This window comes from Crocuta crocuta, unplaced genomic scaffold (genome assembly GCF_008692635.1).
Source record: "Crocuta crocuta isolate KB4526 unplaced genomic scaffold, BGI_CrCroc_1.0 scaffold69, whole genome shotgun sequence".
Classification (NCBI taxonomy): Eukaryota; Metazoa; Chordata; class Mammalia; order Carnivora; family Hyaenidae; genus Crocuta; species Crocuta crocuta.
This window is the reverse complement of record NW_027551576.1, coordinates 429,953-453,638: the sequence shown is the minus strand read 5'-3', so window position 1 is coordinate 453,638 and position 23,686 is coordinate 429,953. Positions and strand designations below refer to the sequence as shown.

General features: G+C 49.9%; 1 protein-coding gene across 1 annotated transcript in view; it reads left to right on the top strand.

Moving 5' to 3' along the window:
* The window catches only part of SRGAP3 (SLIT-ROBO Rho GTPase activating protein 3), a 258,372-nt gene that overhangs the window by 121,599 nt on the left and 113,087 nt on the right, over positions 1–23,686 (top strand). The window contains 1 exon segment of the mRNA XM_077751539.1: positions 2,275–2,467. Coding sequence (XP_077607665.1) covers positions 2,275–2,467 — 193 coding nt within the window.

Here is a 23,686-nt window from a genome sequence, read left to right as displayed (position 1 = left end):
TACCCTTAATGGACATTTTGGGTTGTTTGTATTATTTGGCCAGAAAGCTACTATAAGTATTCTTCTATGTATTTTTTTGGTGGACATAAACTATGGATTTGTTTTGGGTACGTAGTCATGAGGGAACTGCCAGGTCATAGGATAAATACCATAATGCATTGGTATCCACCACTATCCATCAGAAATTACCCAGATAAGTCAGGAATTTTATATTGCACTTTACTTTTTTAAACTCATAATTCCCTTCTATTTCTCCAGCAGAATTTTATCTTAATGTATTTTTATACTTGAAGTTCTTTTATTGATTACTCTCTCATATTTCTTTTTTAAAATGTTCATTTATTTTTGAGAAAGACAGAGTGTGAGGGAGGGTCAGAGAGAGAGGGAGACACAGAACCTGAAGGAGGCTCCAGGCTCTGAGGGGTCAGCACAGAGCCTGATGCGGGATTCAAACTCAAGAACCACAAGCTCATGGCCTGGGCCAAAGTCAGATGCTCAGCCGACTGAGCCACACCCAGGCGCCCCTCTATCATACTTCTTTCGATCCAGAACATGTATATAAATTGAAATGGACATTTAAAATGTTTCCTTTGCCCATAAAAGCTCTAAGTATCTATCTTTTGGATTAATTTACCAATTTAGTGATCACATATACAGTTCATCAAAATAATAGCAATATTTTACACATTTGATAAATAATGACGAAACATAAATAAAAAGTACTGTAGTGTGGGAAATGCTTCTCATAATGAGATGGGTGGGATGGTGGATGGCAGTGCTTCTCATACTCTGAGGGACATTAGGACTGCCTGGGGATCTTGCTAAAATGCAGATTCTGAATCAGAAGTTCTGCATTGGGGTCTGAGATTCTGCTTTTCTAATAAGCCCCCTGGTGATGCTCATGTTGCTGGTCCACAGACCACACTTTGAGGAGCAAGCGTTCATGATCCGAAAGGAAGATCTGCAAACACCAGCATGCTCAATTGTCCATTTTGGGGGGCACCCAGGTATCTTGACACCTGGGGACACTGCACCATAGTCAGATTATAGATGGACGAAGAAGTTGGTCTTTCTTCTGCAAAGCAGGTGTGAAGAGGGAGTTGGGGAAGGAGAGCAGGCACGTCACCTAGACTGAGACACATTCTCAGGCAGAGCCGGGAAGAGTGGGGGGATGGAAACAGGATTTCCAGCTGATTCCTTGTACTTTCCCTGCCTGCATACCCCCTGGGGGAAGCCTTTGTCGACCCCGCATAGGGCTGTCCCCATGAAGACCACTTCCCTGAAGGATGCTGACATGGTGTTGGCCATCATTTCAGACAGGGTGTCCATTTACACAGGTGGGATTGGACCTTTCAAGGACTAGTTTGAATGGTTTCAAGAGTCTGTTGGGGGTAAACTCTGAGAAGTTAAGTTTGTGGCTGGGTGGCCGGTGGCCTTGAATTGGAGTTGGGCTTATGCTCAGGCAGAAGGGGGCTGTGGGGGGTTTTGAACAGGGAGTTTGTGTTGAGCAGAGCGTGGGGAGGCAGGTGTTGAGCAGCTTGTGGGATGGCCGCGAAGGAGTTAAGGCAGAGGGGACAGCAGCAGCGACAACACTACGGGTCTGAAGATGAGGTTGGCTGTAGTTACTGGGAGTTGGCTGTGACTTTTATCTCCACCTCCCAGCTTTTGAACTTTTGCCCTGGTTGCACGGATCTGGTTTGCTGTCAGTATTTCCTGGAGCCTGGGTGACATTCCTCTAGGGGTACTTGAGATGTTCATGCGTGGACCTCAAGGTGATATAAAGTGGAACACAGATGTGGCCTTAAGTAACACTGAAACCCAAGAGCCCCCACCCCCACCCCATACCCTTCTCAGCCTCTCTCAGTCCGACTGCATCTGGGGAAAGCTTTTAGCGACTTGCATGCTCCCATTTTCCTTTTTTGATAGAGAGCAGGCAGCTTGGGCTCAGGGCCTTTGGTGAGCAGCAGTCTCTAGATAGAATTCTACAAAATTTTTGTTTTCGTTTAAATCATTTTCCGTGCACCAGGAGGGCATGCGGTCCTAGCTTTTTCCCTTTAGCTCCGTGACACAAAAACGTTCACTCCAAGTAAGTTCCTTTCAGGAAGAAAAGTGAGCCAATTTACTAGATCATATGGAGGAAACAATAATGCTGGCGGCTTGTGGGTATGGCAGAAAGCATGGTGGTGACATGCAGTGATTCACCTCTGGGAAGCTTCGGGTTAGACCACGNGAGCAGCCCCGCCTAACGCCGCGCGCCTTGCCTCTTGCCCGCAGAGATCCGCACGCAGCTGGTGGAGCAGTTCAAGTGCCTGGAGCAGCAGTCGGAGTCGCGGCTGCAGTTGCTCCAGGACCTCCAGGAGTTCTTCCGCCGCAAAGCCGAGATCGAGCTCGAGTACTCCCGCAGCCTGGAGAAGCTGGCCGAGCGCTTCTCCTCCAAGATCCGCAGCTCCCGGGAGCACCAGTTCAAGTGAGCGGGGCCGGGGGGAGGCAGCAAAGCCGGAAGGCGGCCAGCATTCTTGAGAGGCAGACGGTGTGCTTTTAAGGCCCTGGGGTCTCAGGTTACCCACCTCTCTGTGCCTGACATCCTTCGGGGGACGATAGAAATGGTCCCCACGCAGGAGGATGCCGTAGGGAATACACGAGAAACGCAGGAACAGCGCTTAGCGCAGGCAGCAAATGTCTACCATCGAACCACCAAGCGACTCATGAGTTGCTTGCATGAGTCTTTATTTGCGCCAACGTGACATCCCCCGTCCTTTGAGGACATCCTGACGCTACCCAGTTCTCTTTCATCTGGGGGTCAGCCGGCCCACTCCCCCATTCCTTCAGCACAGAGGCCTCAGGATCGCTTCCCGGTGGAGCTGATGCTCCACGCACCCTCTGCCCTGCTCCTCTGGAGGAGCCGTGCCCTGGCTCCGTCTCTGCCTTGCTTACTTACGATACGCAGGCTCCCGGGTCCTGATTTCTCGCTCTCCAAACTTCGGGGTTGTGAGCTGGCATCTGCTCAGGCACTGACGTGGCCGGCTGCGTCCAGAACCCGCGCGGGGCCAGCCGCTCAGTGCAGATAGAAGGTTCACTCCGCAGGGCGATGCTCTGCGACCCTCCCTCCAGCTGCCTCGCTCCCGGACCTCCTCTTCCTCCCGTGCTGTGTGTCCAGCCAGCTGCCCTCAACCGCAGGGCATCCTCAACTTGCATCAACGCCTCCCATCCCCCACCCTGCGCCCCACTGCTCCTTCCTCTGGGTTCCATCCTGTTCTTCTCTCTACATTAAAAAAAATTGTGGTAAAACGTACGTAATATGAAACCAGCCACCTTAACCATTTTTTTTTAATTTTTTAATGTTTTATTTATTTCTAGGAGAGAGAGAGAGAGACAGCGTGAGCAGGGGAGGGTCAGAGAGAGAGGGAGTCACAGACTGGAACAGGCTCCAGGCTCCGAGCTGGCAGTCAGCACAGAGCCCGACGCGGGGCTCGAACCCACGAACCGCGAGATCATGACCTGAGCGAAAGTCGGACGCTTAACCGACTAAGCCACCCAGGCGCCCCTCACCTTAACCATTTTTAAATGTTCGGTTATGTAGCATTTAGGATACTCCTTCCCGCCACTGGGCATCTGTCACCACCATGCAAACCCCGTAAATGCTTTTCATTTTGCAAAACAGAAACTCTGTACCCATCAAACACTAACTCCCCATTTCCTCTCCCTCCAGCCCCTGGTGACCACCATTCCGCTTTCTGTCTGTATGAATCTCACTGCCGTAAGGACCTCATCTAAGTGGACTCATACAGTAGTTGCCCTTTGGGACTGGCTTCTTTCTCTTAGTATAACCTCTAGGTTCTTTCACGTTGCGGCATGTGCCCTTTTGAAGGCTGAGGAATATTCCACGGTGTGATAGAGCACATCGTGTTTATCCATTCGCCTGCCAGGGGACGCTGGCTTACTTCCACCACCTTTCTTTCATGTATGTTTTTGTGTTCTGCTCTGGCCAAGGAGTGCTCTTCCTTTAAACCCTCTTAAACATCTCCCTTTGTCTATGCCACACCATGGCAACCCTCACTTTCATGCAGATTGTTTTATCAGAGAGCAACAATTTATGATATCTTTGCGAATACCACTCTTGTGCTTCTGGCCAATCTCTATTCAAACTTAGGCTGCAGGAGGAAGCTTCTATCAGTAACCTCCTCCCAGCCACTGTCTAGGCCCTTTCACACACTAATCTCATTTTTCTGATAGATTTTTTTTTTTTTTTGAGAAAACGTGCTCCCCACCTCCCCAAATGATGAAAGTAAAATGCTTTACTTTCAATTGTATATAATTTAGAAAACACAGACAAATAGGAGGAAAAAAGGCTACTCGCCCAGTGCTGCCACTTAGAAGCAAACATGGCTCATGTTTTGGTGCCTTCTCTTGCCTGTCGTTTAGTGATGGCAACAGCAATGGCAGTGTATGGAGTGCAGTAACCGAGCCTGCCGTGCCGGGACAGTGAAGCTCTGAGAAAAGCAGCTTGTGCAGACATGTCTGTGGACCAGTCATTGCAAAGAGACAGATGTGCACTGTCGTTTTCCTTCTGCCTCCTTGGCCTCAGATAAGAAAGAGCCAGGGTGCAGCCAGAGAACAGCGACAGGATCTGAACGCTCCCCTAAAACCACAGATAACAGACGCACGCATGGAAACCCTTGTCTCTGGGTGAGCTGTCACTGGAGCCATCCAGGGCTGTGTGGTCAGGCTGTAGCCTCAGCTCTTGCCAGTCTCCTCCCTTCCCATTTTCGGCGTGAACATAGGGGAAAGGCGGGGGAGTGGGGGAGCATGGGCAGGGGTCCCCTGTTCCTTCGCGTCGCCTGTAATGAGCTCGGCCGGCCCCTCACGGGTTCATTAAACAGAGGCCACCGAAAGGAACAGGAGCCCCAGCTGGCAGTCGGGCCAAGCAGGCTGCTTGACACACTATGAAAGTCTAATTAGGGTGTCGGTCCAGGCCAGTGCAGCTGGCATGGGCCCTCCGCACGATGCTAATGTGGCTTTTGGAAGCGGGAGTCTCTAAGGGATGCCTGGATTTGCCCTTTGACCCCAGGGCCAACCAGTGCTGACCCCTAGCTGCCCCCCCTGGAGCTCAGCGAACAGGATCTGTGCCGTGCTCTGCGTCCTTCGTCCTGCTGTCCGGAGAAGGCTTGTCTTGTTGTCTTTAAGATCCTTCATTTTAGAGTGTCCATCTCACTGGCAGGTAGCCTCTCAGGGCCTTGAGGGAAGGGCCCAGACCTTGTTAGTTTATTCCCAGGGTAGTGGGTCCAGTGCCAGACAGAGATGGGGGGTTTGTGAATGAGCGGGAGCAGTGAAGGGAGGGCGGAAAGGCTACTCTGGCTGAGAGACTGTGTTTAGAGACGGAACTGTCGTGCCCAAGAGAGGGGATTGATTTGCACAGCAGATGCGTGTCCGAACCGGGATGGGGACCCTCAGTCCATTTGGCTGCTTTAACAAAGCACCGCAGACCGTGGTGGCTTATAAACCCATCTCGCACGCTCCTGGAAGCTGCAAGTCCATCACAGCAATCGTTTGATGATCTTTGCTTTCTTTTGTTGCTTATGTTTGATTGTTCATCTCTTTTCCGCTAGACAGGAAGTTCCACTGTGGCAGGAACCACCTGTCTTGTTTACTGCAATAAATCAGGGCCTGGCACTTGGTAGGCGCTCAGTAAATACCGGCTAAATAAGCAAATCAGCAAATACAGAATGTGATGGGCACACAGAGGAAGCACCAGGTCAGACTCAGGGAAGCTTTCTAGACGAAGTGACCTCTAAACACTGAACCCCGGAGAGTAAGCAGATGGCAGAGTTCAAAGGACATGGCCGCAGGGCCTGGGTGCCCACCTCAACCATACAGACCAGCTGCGGGCCTGCCCCATGCCCTGTGCGTGTCTCTCAAGAGAAGGGACAGTATTTGAGAGCAGGGACTGTGTCCCATGAACCTTTGTGTGTCGGCACCCGGCACAGTCTAAGAAAATAAGAGTCCTCCATGTCGCGGTATGTGATGGTAGAGACGAGACCAGCGATGCCGTTGTTCTCCCGATGCCCAGCCTGCCCCAGGCGAACCCTCAGAGCTGTCACCTGAGGCTTTCTTTGAATCAGGTGCCGCAGGGGGCTCAGCCCCAGTGAGTCCAGCCCTGGCGGGATGCCAGCATGGCCGGGCTCTGTAAAAGCCTTCTCAGCATGCGGACCGCTCATTCTCACTGTGCCTTCATGTCAGCTCTCTGCTGACCCTTCTGAGGACACGAATTCCATTCGTGCGGGCTCTGCCCTAATCCTGATTGTCTGCCAAACGTTCACCTGAGACCATCACACTGGGCGTAGGGTTTCAACATACGACTTTGAAGGGGACATAGACATTCAGTCCCTAACAAGAACTCAGGTCTCTTGATTCTAAGTTCAGTGTTCCCTCATTTGCTCCTTATCTGCCTGGGAAATTGAAAAAAAAAATGTATAGCTTCCCAGGAGGTGCAATGATGGAAATAAACGTAATGCAGAGCGTTCTGGTTATGTAGTATGTGTAACAGCAATACTAGGTCCCACATCTTAGTAGCTCATGGTTTAGTGGGTCAGGAGTTTGGACAGGGCGCAGCTGGGTGATTTTTCTACTTTATATGGCACTGACTGGCATCACTGAGTGATATTCAGCTGGTGGCTGGTCTGGCTAGAGGGTCCAAGATGGCGTCACTTAGGAGCTTTGGTGGGGATGGCTGGAAGGCTTCAGACTTCAGACCCCATAACCCAGGACCCTGAGAGAGCGGTGGGGAGGCCCCATCTTCAGTGCTAGGTCTGGAACTGGCACGGCACCGCCTCTAAGCCTGAGCTCAGCTTCAGGGAGATAGGAAATAAAGCCTCCCTCTCATCAGAGGACTGTCAAAGGATTCCCAGCCCTCTTTCATCCTCCACGCTGAACTAGAACAGCAGTCAGGGAAGGTGCCTGGAGGAGGTGGCATTTAAGCAGAGACCTGAGGAATGAATAAGGGCAGCTCTGGGGCAGCATGATCCCATTTCTGGTTTAAAAAAATTTTTTTAATGTTTATTATTATTGAGACAGAGTGAGAGAGAGCACAAGCAGGGGAGGGTGAGAGAGAGAGGGGGACGCAGATTCTGAGGCAGGCTCTCAGCTGGCAGAGGCTCCAGGCAGCGAGCCCAATGCAGGGCTCGAACTCACAAATTGTGAGATCACGACCTGAGCCGAAGTCGGACACTTAACTGACTGAGCCACCCAGGTGCCCTGCCTGTTTCTGTGTTTGAAAGATGACCCTGGACTGGAGAGGGCATGAGTGGAGCAGGGGAGACGGGCAGTGTGGATGGGAGTTTTGCCCTACAGGTGAGTGGTGACGATTGTAGGGATGATGGCGGAGCAGACACGGAGGAGCGGACGGTGCTGGGTAGTCTTTCAGAGGTAGGACTGAGGAAGAGAGGAATCAAGGATGTCTTCCATCTCTGACTTGACGGAAGGACTTGAGAAGAGTGAGGCAGAAGCTACCATCCTGTGCTGAAATCACCTCTGTTCTTATCCATCCCCCTTTTGACAACCAGTGGGCTATGAGCTCAGAGAAGGCAGAAAGAGTGGCTCTTCACCTAGGGTTACTTAGCACCCGCTTTGGCATGTTGTTGGCACTCGCTACATGTTAGTTGGATGAATGAACGAAGATCGAGTGGTAATTGGAGTTGCTCTGGGCTGGAGCTGGTGGGAGGCAGGGAAGGGCCGTCTGTCTTCTGGCTGCCTTAGGAGCTCAGTGGGGCCATTTGGGCAAAGGGTCACCCACGCCTTGTGCCTGGTGCCCGGCACAGTGTTGTTGAGGGGACATAGTGTGGGCTTTACGGTGCTCTCCCTGACTGGGCAGTTGGGATGCTAGGGCACCAGTTTACAAAGTGTGCTCCTGACCAGCAGCATCACGTGGGGACTTGTCAGAAATGCAGAATCTGGGGCCTCCTCCAGACCTGCTGAGTGAGAAACTCCAGGGGTAGGGCCCAGCAATCTGTATTTTCACAAGCCCCCCAGGGGATTCTGATGCTCATTTGTGTCTAAGGGCACCCGCTGTGATGGTTTTCCAGGTGATAAATTATTCACCACTCACTTTTAGGCCATGCTGGCCTTCTAGACCCTTTCTCTTCCCCAGAGTCAGGTCCATAATCCGCTGTCCTTTCCCAGCCAGCCCTGGCCTGAGCTTGGCTTGTCCTTCGCAAAGCCTGGAACTGAGCGCCCTTCCTGAGCAGGAGTGTGGTACGGGTGGCAGCACCCAGGGGGTGCTTAAAACCTGCCTCTGGGGGTACACGGACGTCCTCCAAACAAGTTGAATACTTCTAGGAAGCCAGGGGGTTCCTGGGACAAAGACTTTTCCTCCCTCGGAGGAGGGTTTTCTAAGACACCAATACACTGAGATGTCTAGGGACCAGGGCAAGGTTAGGGCATATGAATGGAGTCAGGAGCAACTACCCGTCCCTTACTCCCTCTTTTTTTTTTCTTTTCTTTTTTTTAATGTTTTTTTATTTATTTCTGAGAGAGAGACAGTGTGAGCAGGGGAGGGTCAGAGAGAGAAGGAGACACAGAATCTGAAACAGGCTCCAGGCTCTGAGCTGGCTGTCAGCACAGAGCCCGACGTGGGGCTCGAACCCATGAACTGTGAGATCATGACCTGAGCCGAAGTCAGACGCTTAACCAACTGAGCCACCCAGGCGCCCCATCCCTTATTCCCTCTTAATGATTCCCGACACCTGTTAGGGTATGGAAGGCTCTGAGAAGTTCTGCAATAAATGAGCCTGTTGATTTCTTTGTGAAAGCCATATGATCACAGAATTCCTCCTCCCCTGTAATTTTGATTAGTATTTCACCAAAGGAGCACTTCTTGGGACCCAGTTTGAAAAGCCCTGTCCTAGCCCAGCTCCAGGTTTCCATCTGGAATATTAGCGCCACGTGCAAGTAGTGCCCCGTGTGTGAGGTGATGTCGTCTTCTATCCTGACACCTTCACAGTGTTTGATCCCTCTTACCTTCCATGGGCTATACCTGAGAAAAGTGCTTTCTCCAGCCAGCTGCTGGTTGCTGTTATNGGGGGGTGGGGGGCGGGTGGGAAGGGTGGGGAGGGAAGCCACAGAGAATTCTATTCAAATATGTTTAAAATTGGGAAAGTTGGATTTTGGAAAGAGCTGGGAGGTGCGTGGCTAGCTAATGAATAATGCCTAACAGCGTGTGCGAAGAAGGGTTGGAGCCTCAGCTTCACGGAGCAGTTGGAAGGGAGGATTCCAGCGAGCAACTAACGTTTTCTCGCAGATGTAATATTTCCCTAAAAAGATGCTAGAATTTAGATTTAGTCTTTCAGGTGAAACCTAAGCAGAGAAGCACTTTTGTAGCAGGTAAATGGAGGCTGTCAGTGGGCTGAGGATTCAGAATGAAAAGGTTTGTTTTGACCGAGGTGGGGATGAAGGGGAAGGTCCTCCAGGCAGGGCCCCTGTCTCCATTGATAGCCACTACTATTACTATGACTAGTATCACACTAGTAATAGCTGTCCAGTAGTACCTCCCAGCGCTGATGTTCTCCCAGTACGGTGTGCTAGCCACGCCTCTCCTGATCGCTCAGTGCCATGCTGCGTAGGCTGTTTAACCCTTGAATACCCATCATATCCACGTTACCGCATGCCGAGTGTCCCTCTAGATCTTTCGCATGTGTGGCCTCATTTAACTTTCATGGTAAACATTGTGACCTTTGAGGCAGGCACTATCCTGCCTTTCTCACTGAAAACATTGAGGTTTTGAGAAATTAAGTCATTTGCTCAGAGGGACATGGCTAGAGCAGGTACGTGGCAGAGCTAGAATTCTGATGTTGGTTTTTCTGGCTCCAAAATGCAAGCCTGCTTCAAGCTGCATGACTTTGGGTATCCCCTCACCTCTCTGAGATAGTTTAGTGTTTCCTGAGAGCCACCCAGAAGTCTAGACCAGTCCTCCATGTGTGGGCATTCAGGGTTCCCTTCTTTCCTCCTGAGCAGTCCCGGCTCATCGCAGGAGGGCCAGCTCAGGGCTCACTCCCTTGGGGAAGCCCCTGCTGTAGACCCCAGGCCCACAGTCAGCTGCTCCTCCTCTGGCCTCCCAAGGGGACCTGTGTGTCACTCACATTATTACTATCAGATTATCAAAGAATGTTCCAGTTCATATGTCCGGTTCTCCCACTTGAGTCTGCCAGCTGCTTGAAGGCAAGGGGTCACTTCTAGTCTCTCTCTCCCTCTCTGATCAATGATACACATTTTTTGAATGAATAATTGAAAAGACCAAGATATTACCACATACTTCCTTCAAACACATGAAGGAAATAGACTTACTTGATGTGGCTACCGAAAGGGGAGAGGTGAAGTCCGAGGATAGCATTTTCAGAGAAACAGTTTCACCTCGACCTAGAGAACATTCCAGTAGCCAGAGCTGCCCAGCAAGGAAAGGGCTGCCTTGAGGATGTGAGTTCTCTGTCTGCAGAGGGTTGCACACAACGATCCGGTGTTTTAAGTGGGCATTTCTGCAACACGAGGGATGGTCAGACCAGATTGGTGTTCCTCAAAATGAGGGTGCGATCACTGATAGCACAGAAACCATAAACACTGAATTATTCAGTTCTCTTTCGGGCTCTGTGGTTGGCTTAAGGAGGCAGTCTCAGTTTGGTTACCAGTGTGTTGCTATGCCTCTCTAATCTCCCTTTTCACAAATAGACAACAGACCTCAGCCACTTGCCTAGAATTGAATGATGCTGTTTTGTTTTCCTTGAACTCACTTCTTCAGTTAACTTTCTATTTATGGCAAGTGATGCTGGTTTTTCAAATTTTATTTTAACCAAGACTGGGGAAAGTCCTTTGTAAATAAATTCGTTTAAGTGGCAAATAAATAATTATCAGGGAGGTATTAAATACGGTGGGCTTGCAGGAAAGGCAGAAAGCCTGAAGCCCATGGAAGACCCCCCCCAGGAGCCCCTTTAGCTCCTCCTGGGGAGTGAACGTCTTGCATCACAACCCTTTCTGTCTTCATTGCTGGGAGGGATTCTAAAGCGGGAGTCTCAGCCTAAACCATGGTCTTTGCAACAGCCACAGCCACTTTTTCTCCTTCCAAGTTTTCTATTCTATCCCTTTTCTAGATCCTACACCAGCTTTCCTGGAATCTTCAGAGACTATAATTAGCAACTTCCAAAGTATTAACCAGGACGTGGTTTATTTATATATGATATGCTTTATATAAACCTATATGTGCATATCATTTAAATTTTATTCTAAAAATGAAAAATAGATGATGTCATAAAGGAGACTTCATGTTTTTAATTTTTTATGTTTCATGGCCATTTGCATTTTATTTATAACTGCATTTGAAAGCATGCTTGCCATTCCTCATTAGGCATTGTGGTGTTTGATATAATCAGAGGAGATAAGTTTGTTGATTCCTAAACCCATGAGCCACTCTAAGCCCACTCTTCTCTCCATTCACTTCTTTTNCCGACTAAGCCACCCAGGCGCCCCTCTCTCCATTCACTTCTAGACATGATTTTCAGTGTTACCTTTTTTAAAATATAATTTATTGTCAAGTTGGCTGCCATGCAGTGTATATACANCTAAGCGAAAGTCGGACGCTTAACCGACTAAGCCACCCAGGCGCCCCTCTCTCCATTCACTTCTAGACATGATATCCAGTGTTAACCTTTTTTAAAACATAATTTATTGTCAAGTTGGCTGCCATGCAGTGTATATACGGTGTGCTCTTGGTTTTGGGGGTAGATCCCCGTGATTCATCGCTTACGTACAACACCCAGTGCTCATCCCAACAAGTGTCCCCTTCAATGCCCATCACCCATTTTCCTCTCTCTCCCCTTCCCCATCAATGTTTAGTTTGTTCTCTGTATTTAAGAGTCTCTTATGGTTTGCCTCCCTCCCTCTCTGTTTTTTGTTCTTTTGTATGTGTGAGGAAAATTTTAACGTTGTGTGAGCAGAGCCATTAATTCCAGAACATCTCACTCATAATTATAACAGTATTAACCTTTATCAAAAAATAGCAAATGTAGAAGAGATACTAATGCATCAAGTATAAAAAGGAATACTTTATAAATTATTAACATTTAATAAAAGTGATCTTAAAGTATTTTATACATACATAACACAGGTTAAATTTTGTATAATTTGCATTCAAATAAATTTGGATGGAAGTCTACACTTTCTATAACAAGCGTAGACACTGTCTGTTGACCCCCAGTGCTTTCAGTTACTTTCAAAAGTAGGGTCATACGTCTTGAAATTTATCATTACCATTTAATAGGCACCAATGGTTATGGAAATATTTGTATAGTAAATCACAGTGAAAAATTAAATGGTTATTTTTTGTTGTTGTTTTGTTTGGAGAAGAATATTTATTTGTAGGAGCACTTGAAGATAANGATGCCTCCCTCTCTGTTTGAAACTATTTTTCCCCTTCCCTTCCCCCATGGTCTTCTGTTAAGTTTTTCACATTCCACGTATGAGTGAAAACATATGATACCTGTCTGTCTCTGACTTATTTCACTTAGCATAATACCCTCCAGTTCCATCCACATTGCTGAAATGGCAGGATTTCATTCTTTCTCATTGCCAAGTAGTATTCCGTTGTATATATAAACCACATCTTATAAGGGAGATTTTAATAAGCAGTAATATGCAGGGATTTACTTCTGAGTCGATTCCATTAGGCAAACAGGATAATCATGACCTTCGAAGAATATGTAGCGCCTTCCTTACACGTTGCAGGTGACCTCTGCAGCCTTAGCTTCTTAAATCCTCCCAAGAATCCCAGTGGAGCTGGGAGTCCGAACAGGTGTCATCCCCACGTGACGCACAAGGGGCCTGAAGGCCAGACAGGGTGAGTCCTGGTTTAGCATCCGCAGGTGAGCAGTGAAAGAACAAACCAGAAGAGCCATGGGTCAGGGCTAGCACTACAGTGGTGCACTCATTTTGCAGATGGACAAACCAAGGCAAAGGGCTTTGTAGGGAAAGAGAAGATAAGGTTGTCCGGGCTTTGCCCCCATTGAGGCAGAGATTTTCATTCTGGCGCCAAGAATACTTTTAGCAAGTTCAAGGAGAGCTCCCAGGTGTGAGCTCTGGACAGCAGACCCAGTGTGCTGTCACTGTGAGGTGTGAGAGTGAGGCAGTGGGTGAATCATTCTGCCCCTGGGTGGAGGGGGAGGCCCAGGACCATTTGCACTGGGTCTTGAAGTACACATGAGAGTTCGCGGTGGCGGAGGAAAACCAACACTTGTAGAAAGCCTACCATGGGTCGTATGTCTGTATACGTGCATCGTGGGACTTTCCTAACAACCTAATGTGGCACTAGTGGTCATAATAGTGATGATAGCAGTAACAATAATAGTTATCATATGCTGGGTTTGGTGCTAAGAGCATTCCATGAATTACCTCATTCAGTTCTTAAGGCGCCATTGTGAGGTATGTGTTATCAACCCTGTTTTACAGATATGGAAAGAAAAGGTCTAATTAACTTCCCAAGTTCACCCAGCTAGTGAGGGAGAACTGGGATTTGAGCCCCGGCCTTTGACTCAGCACCGCAGCGTGGGTAAGCAGATCCTGCCTCAGCCAGGTGACCCAATGGATGTAGTCCTGCCCCTTCCGAATTATTCTGTCTCAGGGCCGGTGTCAGCCAAAGGTAGCTTCTAGTCAGTGGACTTCAATTCGCTCTCCTTGCCCTAAAAACTCACATTCACCGCCTGTCATGGTGGCTCTGAGGTGAAGCCCCAGGGTGAACTCTTCCTCTTCACCTGCATGGCTGCTCTGCTTCCCACCCGGCCTCCCTGCCTCAGTGATCTCGTCATTGGCCCACTTCAGACCTTCATTCGGCCTTGATCTGTGACGCCCTTCCTGCCCCAGCTGCCTCCGCTTCCCTGTGCCCTCCCTCAGCCCTTCTCTAGACACTCCGCTCCGTGTCCTGTCTGACTTGACAGCTTCACACTCAGGCTTCCCTCTGCCTGTGGGATGCTCCCGTCTTTGCCCTTCGCACCTGGCAGACTCTTCTGCGTACTTCAAGGCCCAATGCAAATGTTCCTGTCACTTTCCCTCTACCCTGAGGCAGAGTTAGCCCCTCCCTCCCTCCCTCCTCTGGGATCCCGTTCCTCACACAGCAGAACACAGTAGGTGTCTGTTACTGTCTCTGCTTAGCATCCCTCCTCCTTTCTTCTGATAACGGTATTGAGATTTTCCTCTGGGGAATCATCCCTAAGCAATGGTGAATCTGTGACCGGCTCTATATCACCTTGGTCACAGAGCTATAAGCTAATAAATGGAATTCTAGGACTCTTAGTGGACTGAGGGGCTGGGGAGGCTGTCTTTCTACTGGGATAACTAGCAGCCAGTATTTTTGGTCTGTATAGGGCCTGCCTGAGAGTGAAGCCAATGCAGAGAGAGGAAAGCAGAGCTGAGAGATGGAGAGCAAGACAGATCCTGAGAGCATCCTTGGAGCCCCTGCATCCAGCTATTCCTGAGGCCGGCCCCCCTCCTATTCCTTTATAATTTTTGATTAAAATGTTTTATCCTTTAAATTTTTCCTCCTCTCACCTACTATCATGTTTGCTTAAGCCAGTCTGAAGTATTTCTGTCACTTAAACTAGAGGAATTCTGACCAATAGCTGTAATAATTCTTGGTTTCGGTTAATTTTACCTGTTAGACTGTGAGCCTAACTGTCCCTAGCACATGGCAGAGGTTTAAAAAAATATTGGAAGAGCGACTAAGTGAACGAATGAATGAATGAATGAGATTCTTCCAAGGGCTATGGAGGAATACAAGGAAATACAAGAGACTATTCCTGCCTTCGAGGGGCTTCTAGAATAAGCAAAGGAGCAAGCCCCATACATGTGAGTGGCGATTGATGAGGTGAGCAACAACATAAACGGTGACTGGAGGTAACTATCTGAGAAGATCTAAGTGGGTGGTTCAGACAGATCTCAGATAATCCCCGAAGGAAAAGCCTTTTGAACAAGATTTCAGAGAATGGGCTTTCGTTGTGTGGAAGGGGTAGGGGAAGGCTTTCAGGGTGAGTGAAGACAGAATGTTCACAGGTGCCCAGGCATGGGCGCCCACGAGCCGGGAAGAGCGGGTACCCGCTTCCTGCCTTTCGGCAGCCTCATTGTCCTGTCGTTGAAGATACATACATGAAGGGTCCTGCGTAATGGCTATTCACGGTTTTCATTTTTGTGCATCTTGTGAGGCTTTTCAAATAATGAAGCTGGGGAATTGGGAACAAAAAAGCTTTTGTCAGCTTATGTGCATGCATTTTGGTTTTGGAAAATACAGTCGACGTCGTTAACATTTGAAGACCCTCACTGGCCACTGAGTCATTCATCCACCCCTATGATAGATGAGACAGTGAGCCTCAGAGAGGTAGGCCGACAAGCCCAAGAACACACAGCTGATTAGCAGCAGAGTCTAACCAGAGTCAGAACCTCTCCAACTCACAATACAATGGCCTCAGATTCCTTGGGAGGTAAAAAAAAAAACATGAATGAAGATACCCATCCCTGGCTCAGAGTTTCATCCACTGCCTGGAGAAGGTTTCTACAAGCAGAGAGGGGGCTGAGGGGAGGAGTGGACTGGCCTTGAGTGCCAGCTAATGGGGTCAGAATTTGTCCTCTGCATCCCGGGTCCATTTGTTCCTCTGGTGGACCGTATGAAAGATGCCTGAATGATCATGTAAACTGTCCTTAGGCTCCTGATCCACTTGGGGCAGGAGCCTATTATGGGTTGAATTGTGTCCTCCCCAAATTCCCATGTCAGAGTCCTAACCTCAAAACTTTAGAATGTGACCTTATATGGAAATAGGGTCTTTGCAGAGATAATCAAGTTAACCTGAGCATAGGGTGGGCCCTAATCCGGCATGACTGGTGTCCTTATAAAAAGGGGAAATTTGGACACAGACGCGGGGAAAACATCATGTGAACTCAAAGGCAGAGATTGGGGTGATAATGTCTATAAGCCAAGTAGCACAAAAGATGGCCAGCAAACCACCGGAATCTAGAGGAGAGGGTGGAACAGGGTCTCCCTCAGCCTCCAGAAGGAACCAACCTTTCTGACACCTTGATCTCAGACTTGTAGCCTCCAGAACTGTGAGCCAACACATTTCTGCTGTTTAAGCCCCCAGGGGGGTACTTTGTTCCAGCAGCTCTGTACAACAGCACCCAGCCCCGATGCTCATCCTGCCCTTCAAGGCCCCCGCTCATGCTACCTCTCCAGCCTTGTCTGCACCCCTGGGCACCTCCTCTCTGCTCTCTGGCCACACATGTCTTCTCTCAGTTTTATGAGGTGTCCGTGCACACAGAGCCTTCATACTTACTGCTGGGAATGTTTACGCTGAAATCTGCCCATCCTTCTGATTCCAGCTTATCCTTCTGGATAATTTTCATCTCTTCAGCCAACTGTGTGCCCAGTCCTGCCAGAGAAAGAGTGGTGAACATGATAGACATAAGCTTGAGAGGAGTCAGGGACCAGAAACAGAAAGTAAATGAAAAGGACAAATCTCAGGAATGGAGTGCTGTAATGACAATAAAATACGGGACTGTGCGAGGGACCAGGGAGCCCCTGAGGGCCAGGGAAGACCTCATGCAGGAGAAACATCTCAACTGAAGCCTCGATGATAAGAAGGACCAGCATGGTCAGCAGAAACCCACTTCTACCTCCCTGGGGTGGGGTAAGCCCCCATTATAGACCCGTGAGGTCTCATGCATTTCTCCTTCATCACCGCTACCACTGGTACAATTTTCTATTTATTTATGTGATTATTTGATTATCACCTGAGGCCCCCACTGGACTGTATACTCATGAATCAGGGAGTGTGACTCATTTTGCTTACCATTGCCTGGCACACAAGCTGGCACTCAGGTAATATTCGTGGACTTAAGTGATTCATGCTCCAAGCAAAGGCAATGAATTCCAAGTCCTGCTCAGAAAAGCTTAGGTAGCAAGAGGTTACTCATACTTTTGGGCACTAGAACTAATGGAGGGAGCTCTTTTCAGGGGCAGCTTTGCTAGCAGTCTCTAGAGCAAACCAGTGTAAGCCCCAGGAACGTCCTAGAAGGGAGCAGGAAGCCAGAGGCAGGGATCTGGCTTCTTGGGGATGGTGTCAGCTGCAGGAGCCTTCCTCTCTCCCAGAGAAACCACAGTCCCTAGGCAGGAGATTTGGATTCATCTGCAGTGTGGGGTTCTGCAGGCCTGGGAATGGGTTCTGTTTGCTAAGCGGAATTTTCCGGCCCCCAGCTGAGAAGCAGGAGAAGCTGGCTCACTGCTAATTTCATTTCCCTAGCTCACCAGCTTGGCAAGGCCTTGCTTCTCCAAGCTGCATTCTCTTGGAGCCTCATACCCAGCAACTCTAGCCAAAGAAAGAAAGCTGTGACTCACCAGAAATTTTCATTGCTGTTTTCTGGCCAAAAAAAAAAAAAAAAGGAAGAAAATATATATACATATATGTGAAAGTTCTCACATATATATGCATATGCCTGCTGCTTCTGCTGCTGCATAGATACTGGGATGCAAGATTGGAAAAGCAAAAAAGATGCTCAAGATGTGCCTTAGAGGACAGAGTGCTGGCCAGGTTCACTGTGACACCTTCCAAAAGTGTGGCTGCAGCAGGTGAAATGAGCCCTGGAATGGAGAGCTGGGTTTCAGGTCACAGGGGTCCCATTCTCAAAAGGGACAAGTAACCCCCTGGAAAAGGTAGGCTGGCGTCCAGCTCTTCCACGTGTGGTTGGGTACTTCTTCCTGGGTTCCAGAACAATCCACATGGCCAATGGGATGGCAATCGATGTGCTGGCCTGAGCCCTCGAGACCCTGCACCTGTCTCCTCCTCTGCTTTGCTTCCTGGGCTCCAGCCGCAGTGGCCTTGATTCAGTTCTTAAACGCACCACGCCCCCCCACATTTGCCCATTCTCTTCCCTTTGCCTGGGCCCTTGTCCCCTGAGCCTCCCCTCCCACCCTCTTTACCAGGTTCCCTGCCCTCTTCCTTTAGAGCCCAGCCTGGAGACCCTTCCTCAGGGATACTTTAGGGACTCCCAGGCCTGGTCTCCTTGTTAAGGGCTCCCATGGCACCATGCTCTCTAGCACTTCCTGCAGCTGTAACTTGAGACACATTTGCAGGATTTCTTGAGGAGTGTCTGTCTCCCCCACTAGACTATAAACTCCACGGAAGCAGGAAGTGTGTCTCTTGTGCCCAACATTACATCCTTGGGGTCTGGACGATATGAAATAGTCCATAAAAAATGCATTGAGTGGATGAACTGCTGCATGAATGACCATGGAGCTGTTTTCTGGTGTTTAATCCCAAGGTTAATGGGACCACTTGAGTAGCTAGAACACAGGGGTTATGCACAGACCTGCATAAGGTCACGGAGGCGGTGTGGTGGACACAGGTGAGCAGTCACCCTCAAGTCCAGGCATCTTTCTGTTTTGCCACGCTGGGTTCCATCTGCGGCTCTCGCTGCTTCTTTCTGACACACTGAGAGCCCGGCATCACTGTGGCCAAGGCCATGGATGGCAGCTTTCCACAGAGCAGTTGATTCCACCCCTGACCCTGGCTGTGGACAGCCCTGTCCCCCACCCCCACCCCCCAGCCATGTAGTCTATGAACGAGCTGCCCCGCACAAAGGGAGCCAGGGCCGGGAGAAGGTGAGGCGAGCAGAACAAGCAGAACTCCCATTCTGGGACAGACCAAGCGGATGGTGGTGGGCCTGGGCGGCATCTCTGCAGAGAAGGATGGGCTAGCCCATCATCACCATCCTAGGTGATGGGGGGCAGCCTCAGCCTTGCCGGGCCTCCTGAGGACTTACCTCCTCTGCCATGTGGCCGTGCACATTCGGAAAGAGTTCCATGTCATCCCATGGTTTGAAATACCATCTGAGTGCTGGGTGCCTGCCTCCCCATTTGTTTCTCTAGCCCAGATACCACCATCCGGGGGTTCCCTAAGCGCCGTAGCCTGTTGTGTTCAAACAGGGCTCCTCTCCATCCCTGCCTGCTTCACCACTGCCCTGCTCCTCCTCAGTGCCGCAGATGCCACCCGTGCTCTCCCAAGGTGCCCAACCCAGGATCCTGGGAGTCTTCTGGACATCTCTTCCTCCCTCCCCATCCCCATCTCAAACTCCATGCGATCAGCCTCCAGGCCCAGGCTGTTCACTACCTAGGTATTTCTTGAGTCCCTCATCTTCTCTCTTGGCCCCTTTGAGCCCATCCTCCACAGAGTAGCCAAAGCTAGAGTCTGCAAACGCAGTCTTACCTTTTTCACTCCCCTACTCTAGATTCTTTGATGGCTCCCCACTGACTTGAGGACAAAGCTCAAACTCTGTAATGGAACTCATAAAGGCCCCTATGTGGCCTCTGTCTGATTCTCCAGCCTCCCACCTCCACTCCAGACCGCCATGCTGGAGCCCCCTCGACTATGTTCTCCTCCCCCACAGGCTCTCCCCAGCCTCCCTCTGGGCCTTTGTTCACCATATTTCTCCGTCTAGAAAGCTCGATCTATCTTCAATGCAGCCTTTAGTTCTCAATCTAGAAAGTGCTTCCTCTGGGAAGCCATCCATCACCTCACCACCAAATGTGAGCGAGGGGGCCCTCCTGTGCTCCACAGCTCCTTCTCATGACTACATTTATGAGGCTGTGTCATCATCTTCCGTTCCCCTGTGTGTCCCCTCACTTGAGTGGAAGGCATGTGGGGGCAGGATCTCGGCTGCTTTGGTCCCTGCTGCATCTTCAGCACCTTGCTGCGCCTGGCCTGTACACAGAGACTGAATGAGTGAAGCCTGAGAGAACTAAGACCTTCCTCTTCCCAGCAGCTGCTCACTTTAGCTTGACAAGCCCTTGGTTGCTTTCGGGTAACTTTCTCCCGCTTGCCGCCGCTCGCCCTGCCTCCCTGTGGGACCCTGCCGGAGATTGCTGAGATTGCCTCCTGCCCACAGCTTCTGATGAGGAAGGGCTGTGCTGTCTTTCTCTGACCGAGTCTCTGACCAGGGTACCTCATTTCATGGCTCCCAAGCCATCCCAGCACTTCTGTAGCCTTTCAAGATCACTTGCCTTCTTACTCCCCGACCTGAAATTCACCTCCTGGCTGTGACTTCCATAAATTTTGTACATTTAATTCCCTGATGCTGTTCAATTTTTGCATCCCAGACTGAGCTAAGCCCCTGAAGTAATTTGAGTAACAGCTCAATTATCTCATCTCTCCTTTAATCTTTCCATTTCTATTAGGAAGCAGTGAAAAATGGGATGTGCAAAGTATTTTCTGCCCAGCCTGCTTCTCCCTTGCGGTTGTTATCTCACTTTGTGTCATCAGCATCCACCCAGGTGCCTTGGGATCACTCTCCTCTCCTCCCTCCTTCCTCCCTATTTCCTGGAGCTCTCCATGGTGATCTGCACTCCCTTGGAGGTGTCTCAAGCCCTCCCTTCTCTGGCCACACTGCTACCCACCCAGGCCCTCATCATCTCTCTTCTCCTAGACTAAGGGCACCTCCTGACTGCTCCTCCTCTCTCCAGCCCCATGCCTTTGTCCACACCCAACCATCCTGCCATACACTCACCCATCTCTCAGTCACTCATCTATGTATCCATCCGCTCATCCACTAGTTCACTCATTCACCTACCCATCCACTCATCTACCCATCCATCCACTTACTCATATATTTACCCATCCATCCACCCATTTATCCATTCATCCATCCATCTATCCATCCATCGACCCATCCATCCATTCATCCATCCATCCATCCATCCTACAGTCTGCCCTCAGTGATCTTAACCTCTGCTTCAGTAACTTTCATAACCCCTCACTGCCTACAGCAGTCATTCTTAGCCCTGGCTACACATTAGAATGTTACAGAAAGTGTTTTAAAAATACCACTACTAGGGGCACCTGGGTGGCTCAGTCGGTTAAGCATCCAACTTTGGCTCGGGTCATGATTTCATGGTTTGTGAATTCGAGCCCCACGTTGGGCTCTGTGCTGACAGCTCAGAGCCTGGAGCCTGCTTTGGATTCTCTCTCTGCCCCTCCCCTGCTCGTGCTCTCTCTCAAAAATAAATAAACATTAAAATTTTTTTAAAAAAAATACCAATACTAAGGCTTTACCCCTAGAGATTCTGATTTAGTTGGTCTTGGATTGGGCCTGGCTCTTGGTGTTTCCTTAAAGCTCTGCAGGTGATTCTAGTGTACAGCTAGGTAGAGAACCATGTGACCTAGAGGATAAATTCCAAGCTCGCTAGCTTGGCATTCGTTGCTCCCCACAATCAAGCCCTTACTCTGTCCCTCCAGCCTCATGTCTTACCAGTCCTCCCTTAATGTATTTGAAATTCTGGCTCTACTGAGCCACTTATCTATCTTTGTGTCCATGGTCCCCTCTGCCTACAATTCTATCTCTCTCTGCTCTGTTTCGGAAAGCTCCTACCCGTTCTTCAAGACCCATGACAAATGTGTACTCTTCTCATGCAACTCTTCCACAGCATCCGCTATGAATCAGGCCCGTTCCTGGGCACTGGCTGTGGTACCTGGACCACAACAGTCTCTCCTCTGGAAGAACTTACAGTAGGATGAGGAACGGGGATGGAAACTCCTTAAGGCAAATGTTCTCAAACCCGAGTGTGTTAGGGCACCCAGGGGGCTGGTTGAAACACAGATGCTGGGCCTCCCCCTATAGGGTTTCTTATTAAGTGGCCTGGGGTGGCCCTGAGAACTTGCACCTGCAACAAGTTCTTGGCTGATGCCAGTGCTGCTGGTCCAGGTACCACAGTTTGAGAACCCGTGCCTTAGCGTTTGCTCACAGGTGTGCTCTCTGTGGAGGCACCATTGAAGCTGAGACCGAGAGGAAGAGAAGGAGGCCGTCACAGGAAGAGCAGGGGCTCGCGCATTCCAGATGGAGGGAACAGCATGCGTGAAGGCCCCGGGTGGGAGGGAACCTGGCACGAAGGAGAAGGGGGCTGCGTGCCCGGGATGTGGAGAGCACGGGGGAAAGTGGTGCCTTCTCCAGCTTCTCAAGCGGAACTGATGCTCCTTACACGTCTCCATTATAGCGCTTTCTCTCCTTCACTGTAATCCTTTCCTCTGCCTCAGCCGCTTGAGAAGGAGCCCCTCCAAGCCACGTCCGTGTCACGGTCACCCACAGCCCACCCGAGACCTGACGCTGAGTAAACGCTGAGGCAATGGGGCTGGGTGGTTGAATTTTTTCGTGTTCTAGCTTTTTCTCTAGGCTACTAGCAAGGAACCATTTGTTCATTTTTCTCCTATGGCAGCCTATCTTTTCCTTTTTCTTTAGGCATTTCCCACCATAGCCATCCTCTAAACCAAACTCTTTCCTCCCCGATTCCTGCTGTCTAGGAGGCATTTTAGCCCATTTGGTGCCAGCAAGAAAATTCCTGTAAGAGGCCCCTCCTCACCTGTCCTTCCCAAGCTCAGGTGTTGGGGTGGAGTATGGGGCGTAGGGGTGCCGCGGGTGCCTGGAGATCGTCAGGGCTGCACCCCTGACACATCCACTTGGCTGTGGGAGGATGATGTGGTCATAGTGAGGGTCAGCAGAATCGCCTTCCTCAAAATCGCTGCTAGTGGGTGGCTGGCTGCATCTGTGTCCAGCCCTCGGGGGTGGCCCACCCTGAGGGTACGAGGGGAGAATGCAGGTCTGGGGGCATCGTAGAGGCCACCAGCGTCACAGGCGGACGGCCCTGTCCCCCACATCCTGCCTTTCCAACATGTCCTTCCCACCCTGGGAAGTAGAGTAAGGGAAGAATCAGGGCCAGAGGGCAAGAACACAGCACACCACCACATGTGGCTGCGTGAGATTATCGGTTTCTAATTACCCTTACCTCTTTCTTTCTGGAGAGTAGGATGTGTACACACACACACCCTTTACCGAGGCCAACAGAGAGGCTTTTGGGAAAGTGTACAGAAGAGAGGGATATTCTCCCATTTCAGTTTTCAGAAAAATCCCATTTCTCAAGCCTTCTGAGACTGTGGTATGTAGATATCTGGTGCTCGGACTTTAGCTTGAATCAGAATCCCATAGAGGGTGTGTTAAAACCCAGATTGCCACCTCTTGCTGATTGAGCAGGTCTGGAATGGGGCTCGAGAATCTGCATTTCTAGCAGGATCTCTGGTGATGTTGCTGCTGGCCTGAGGAACTCACTTTGAGAATCCGCGCTTCAGCAAAATGCCCACTTAGAGGCTGCTAAGACCTGTCCGCTGTTACAGGAGAGAGACTTCTTTGTCTTGTATGTACTTCGCTCAGGCGTGCCATTTGGGAAGATGGGCTAACATCCTTTCAAGTACAGAACCTGAAACCCTCCAAGCCCCCAGCTCCACTGGGAGACAAAAGACGTGTGTTTCCAAGAAGCCAAGACACAGAAGCTGACACTTGTCAAGGGTCCAAGGGGCTGGGGGAGTCAGGGAAGTGTCCACTTCTGTTTCTCCACTGCATAGTTTTAGAACTACTGTGGGTATCTCAAACACAATTGGTTGAGTATTTCTTAGCCTCATGGAAGGCGGCTTCTGCCCAGAAGGGAGCGATGCACATAGCAAATGCCACATGCAGTGGGAGAGGGGAATGGGAAAGGACTTAGGACCCAAAGACCTGGGTTTGGCCCCAGCACTGCTCTAGGACCTTGGGGGAATCGCTTCGCTAGCTGTAAATGTGTTCCAATGAAACCGAA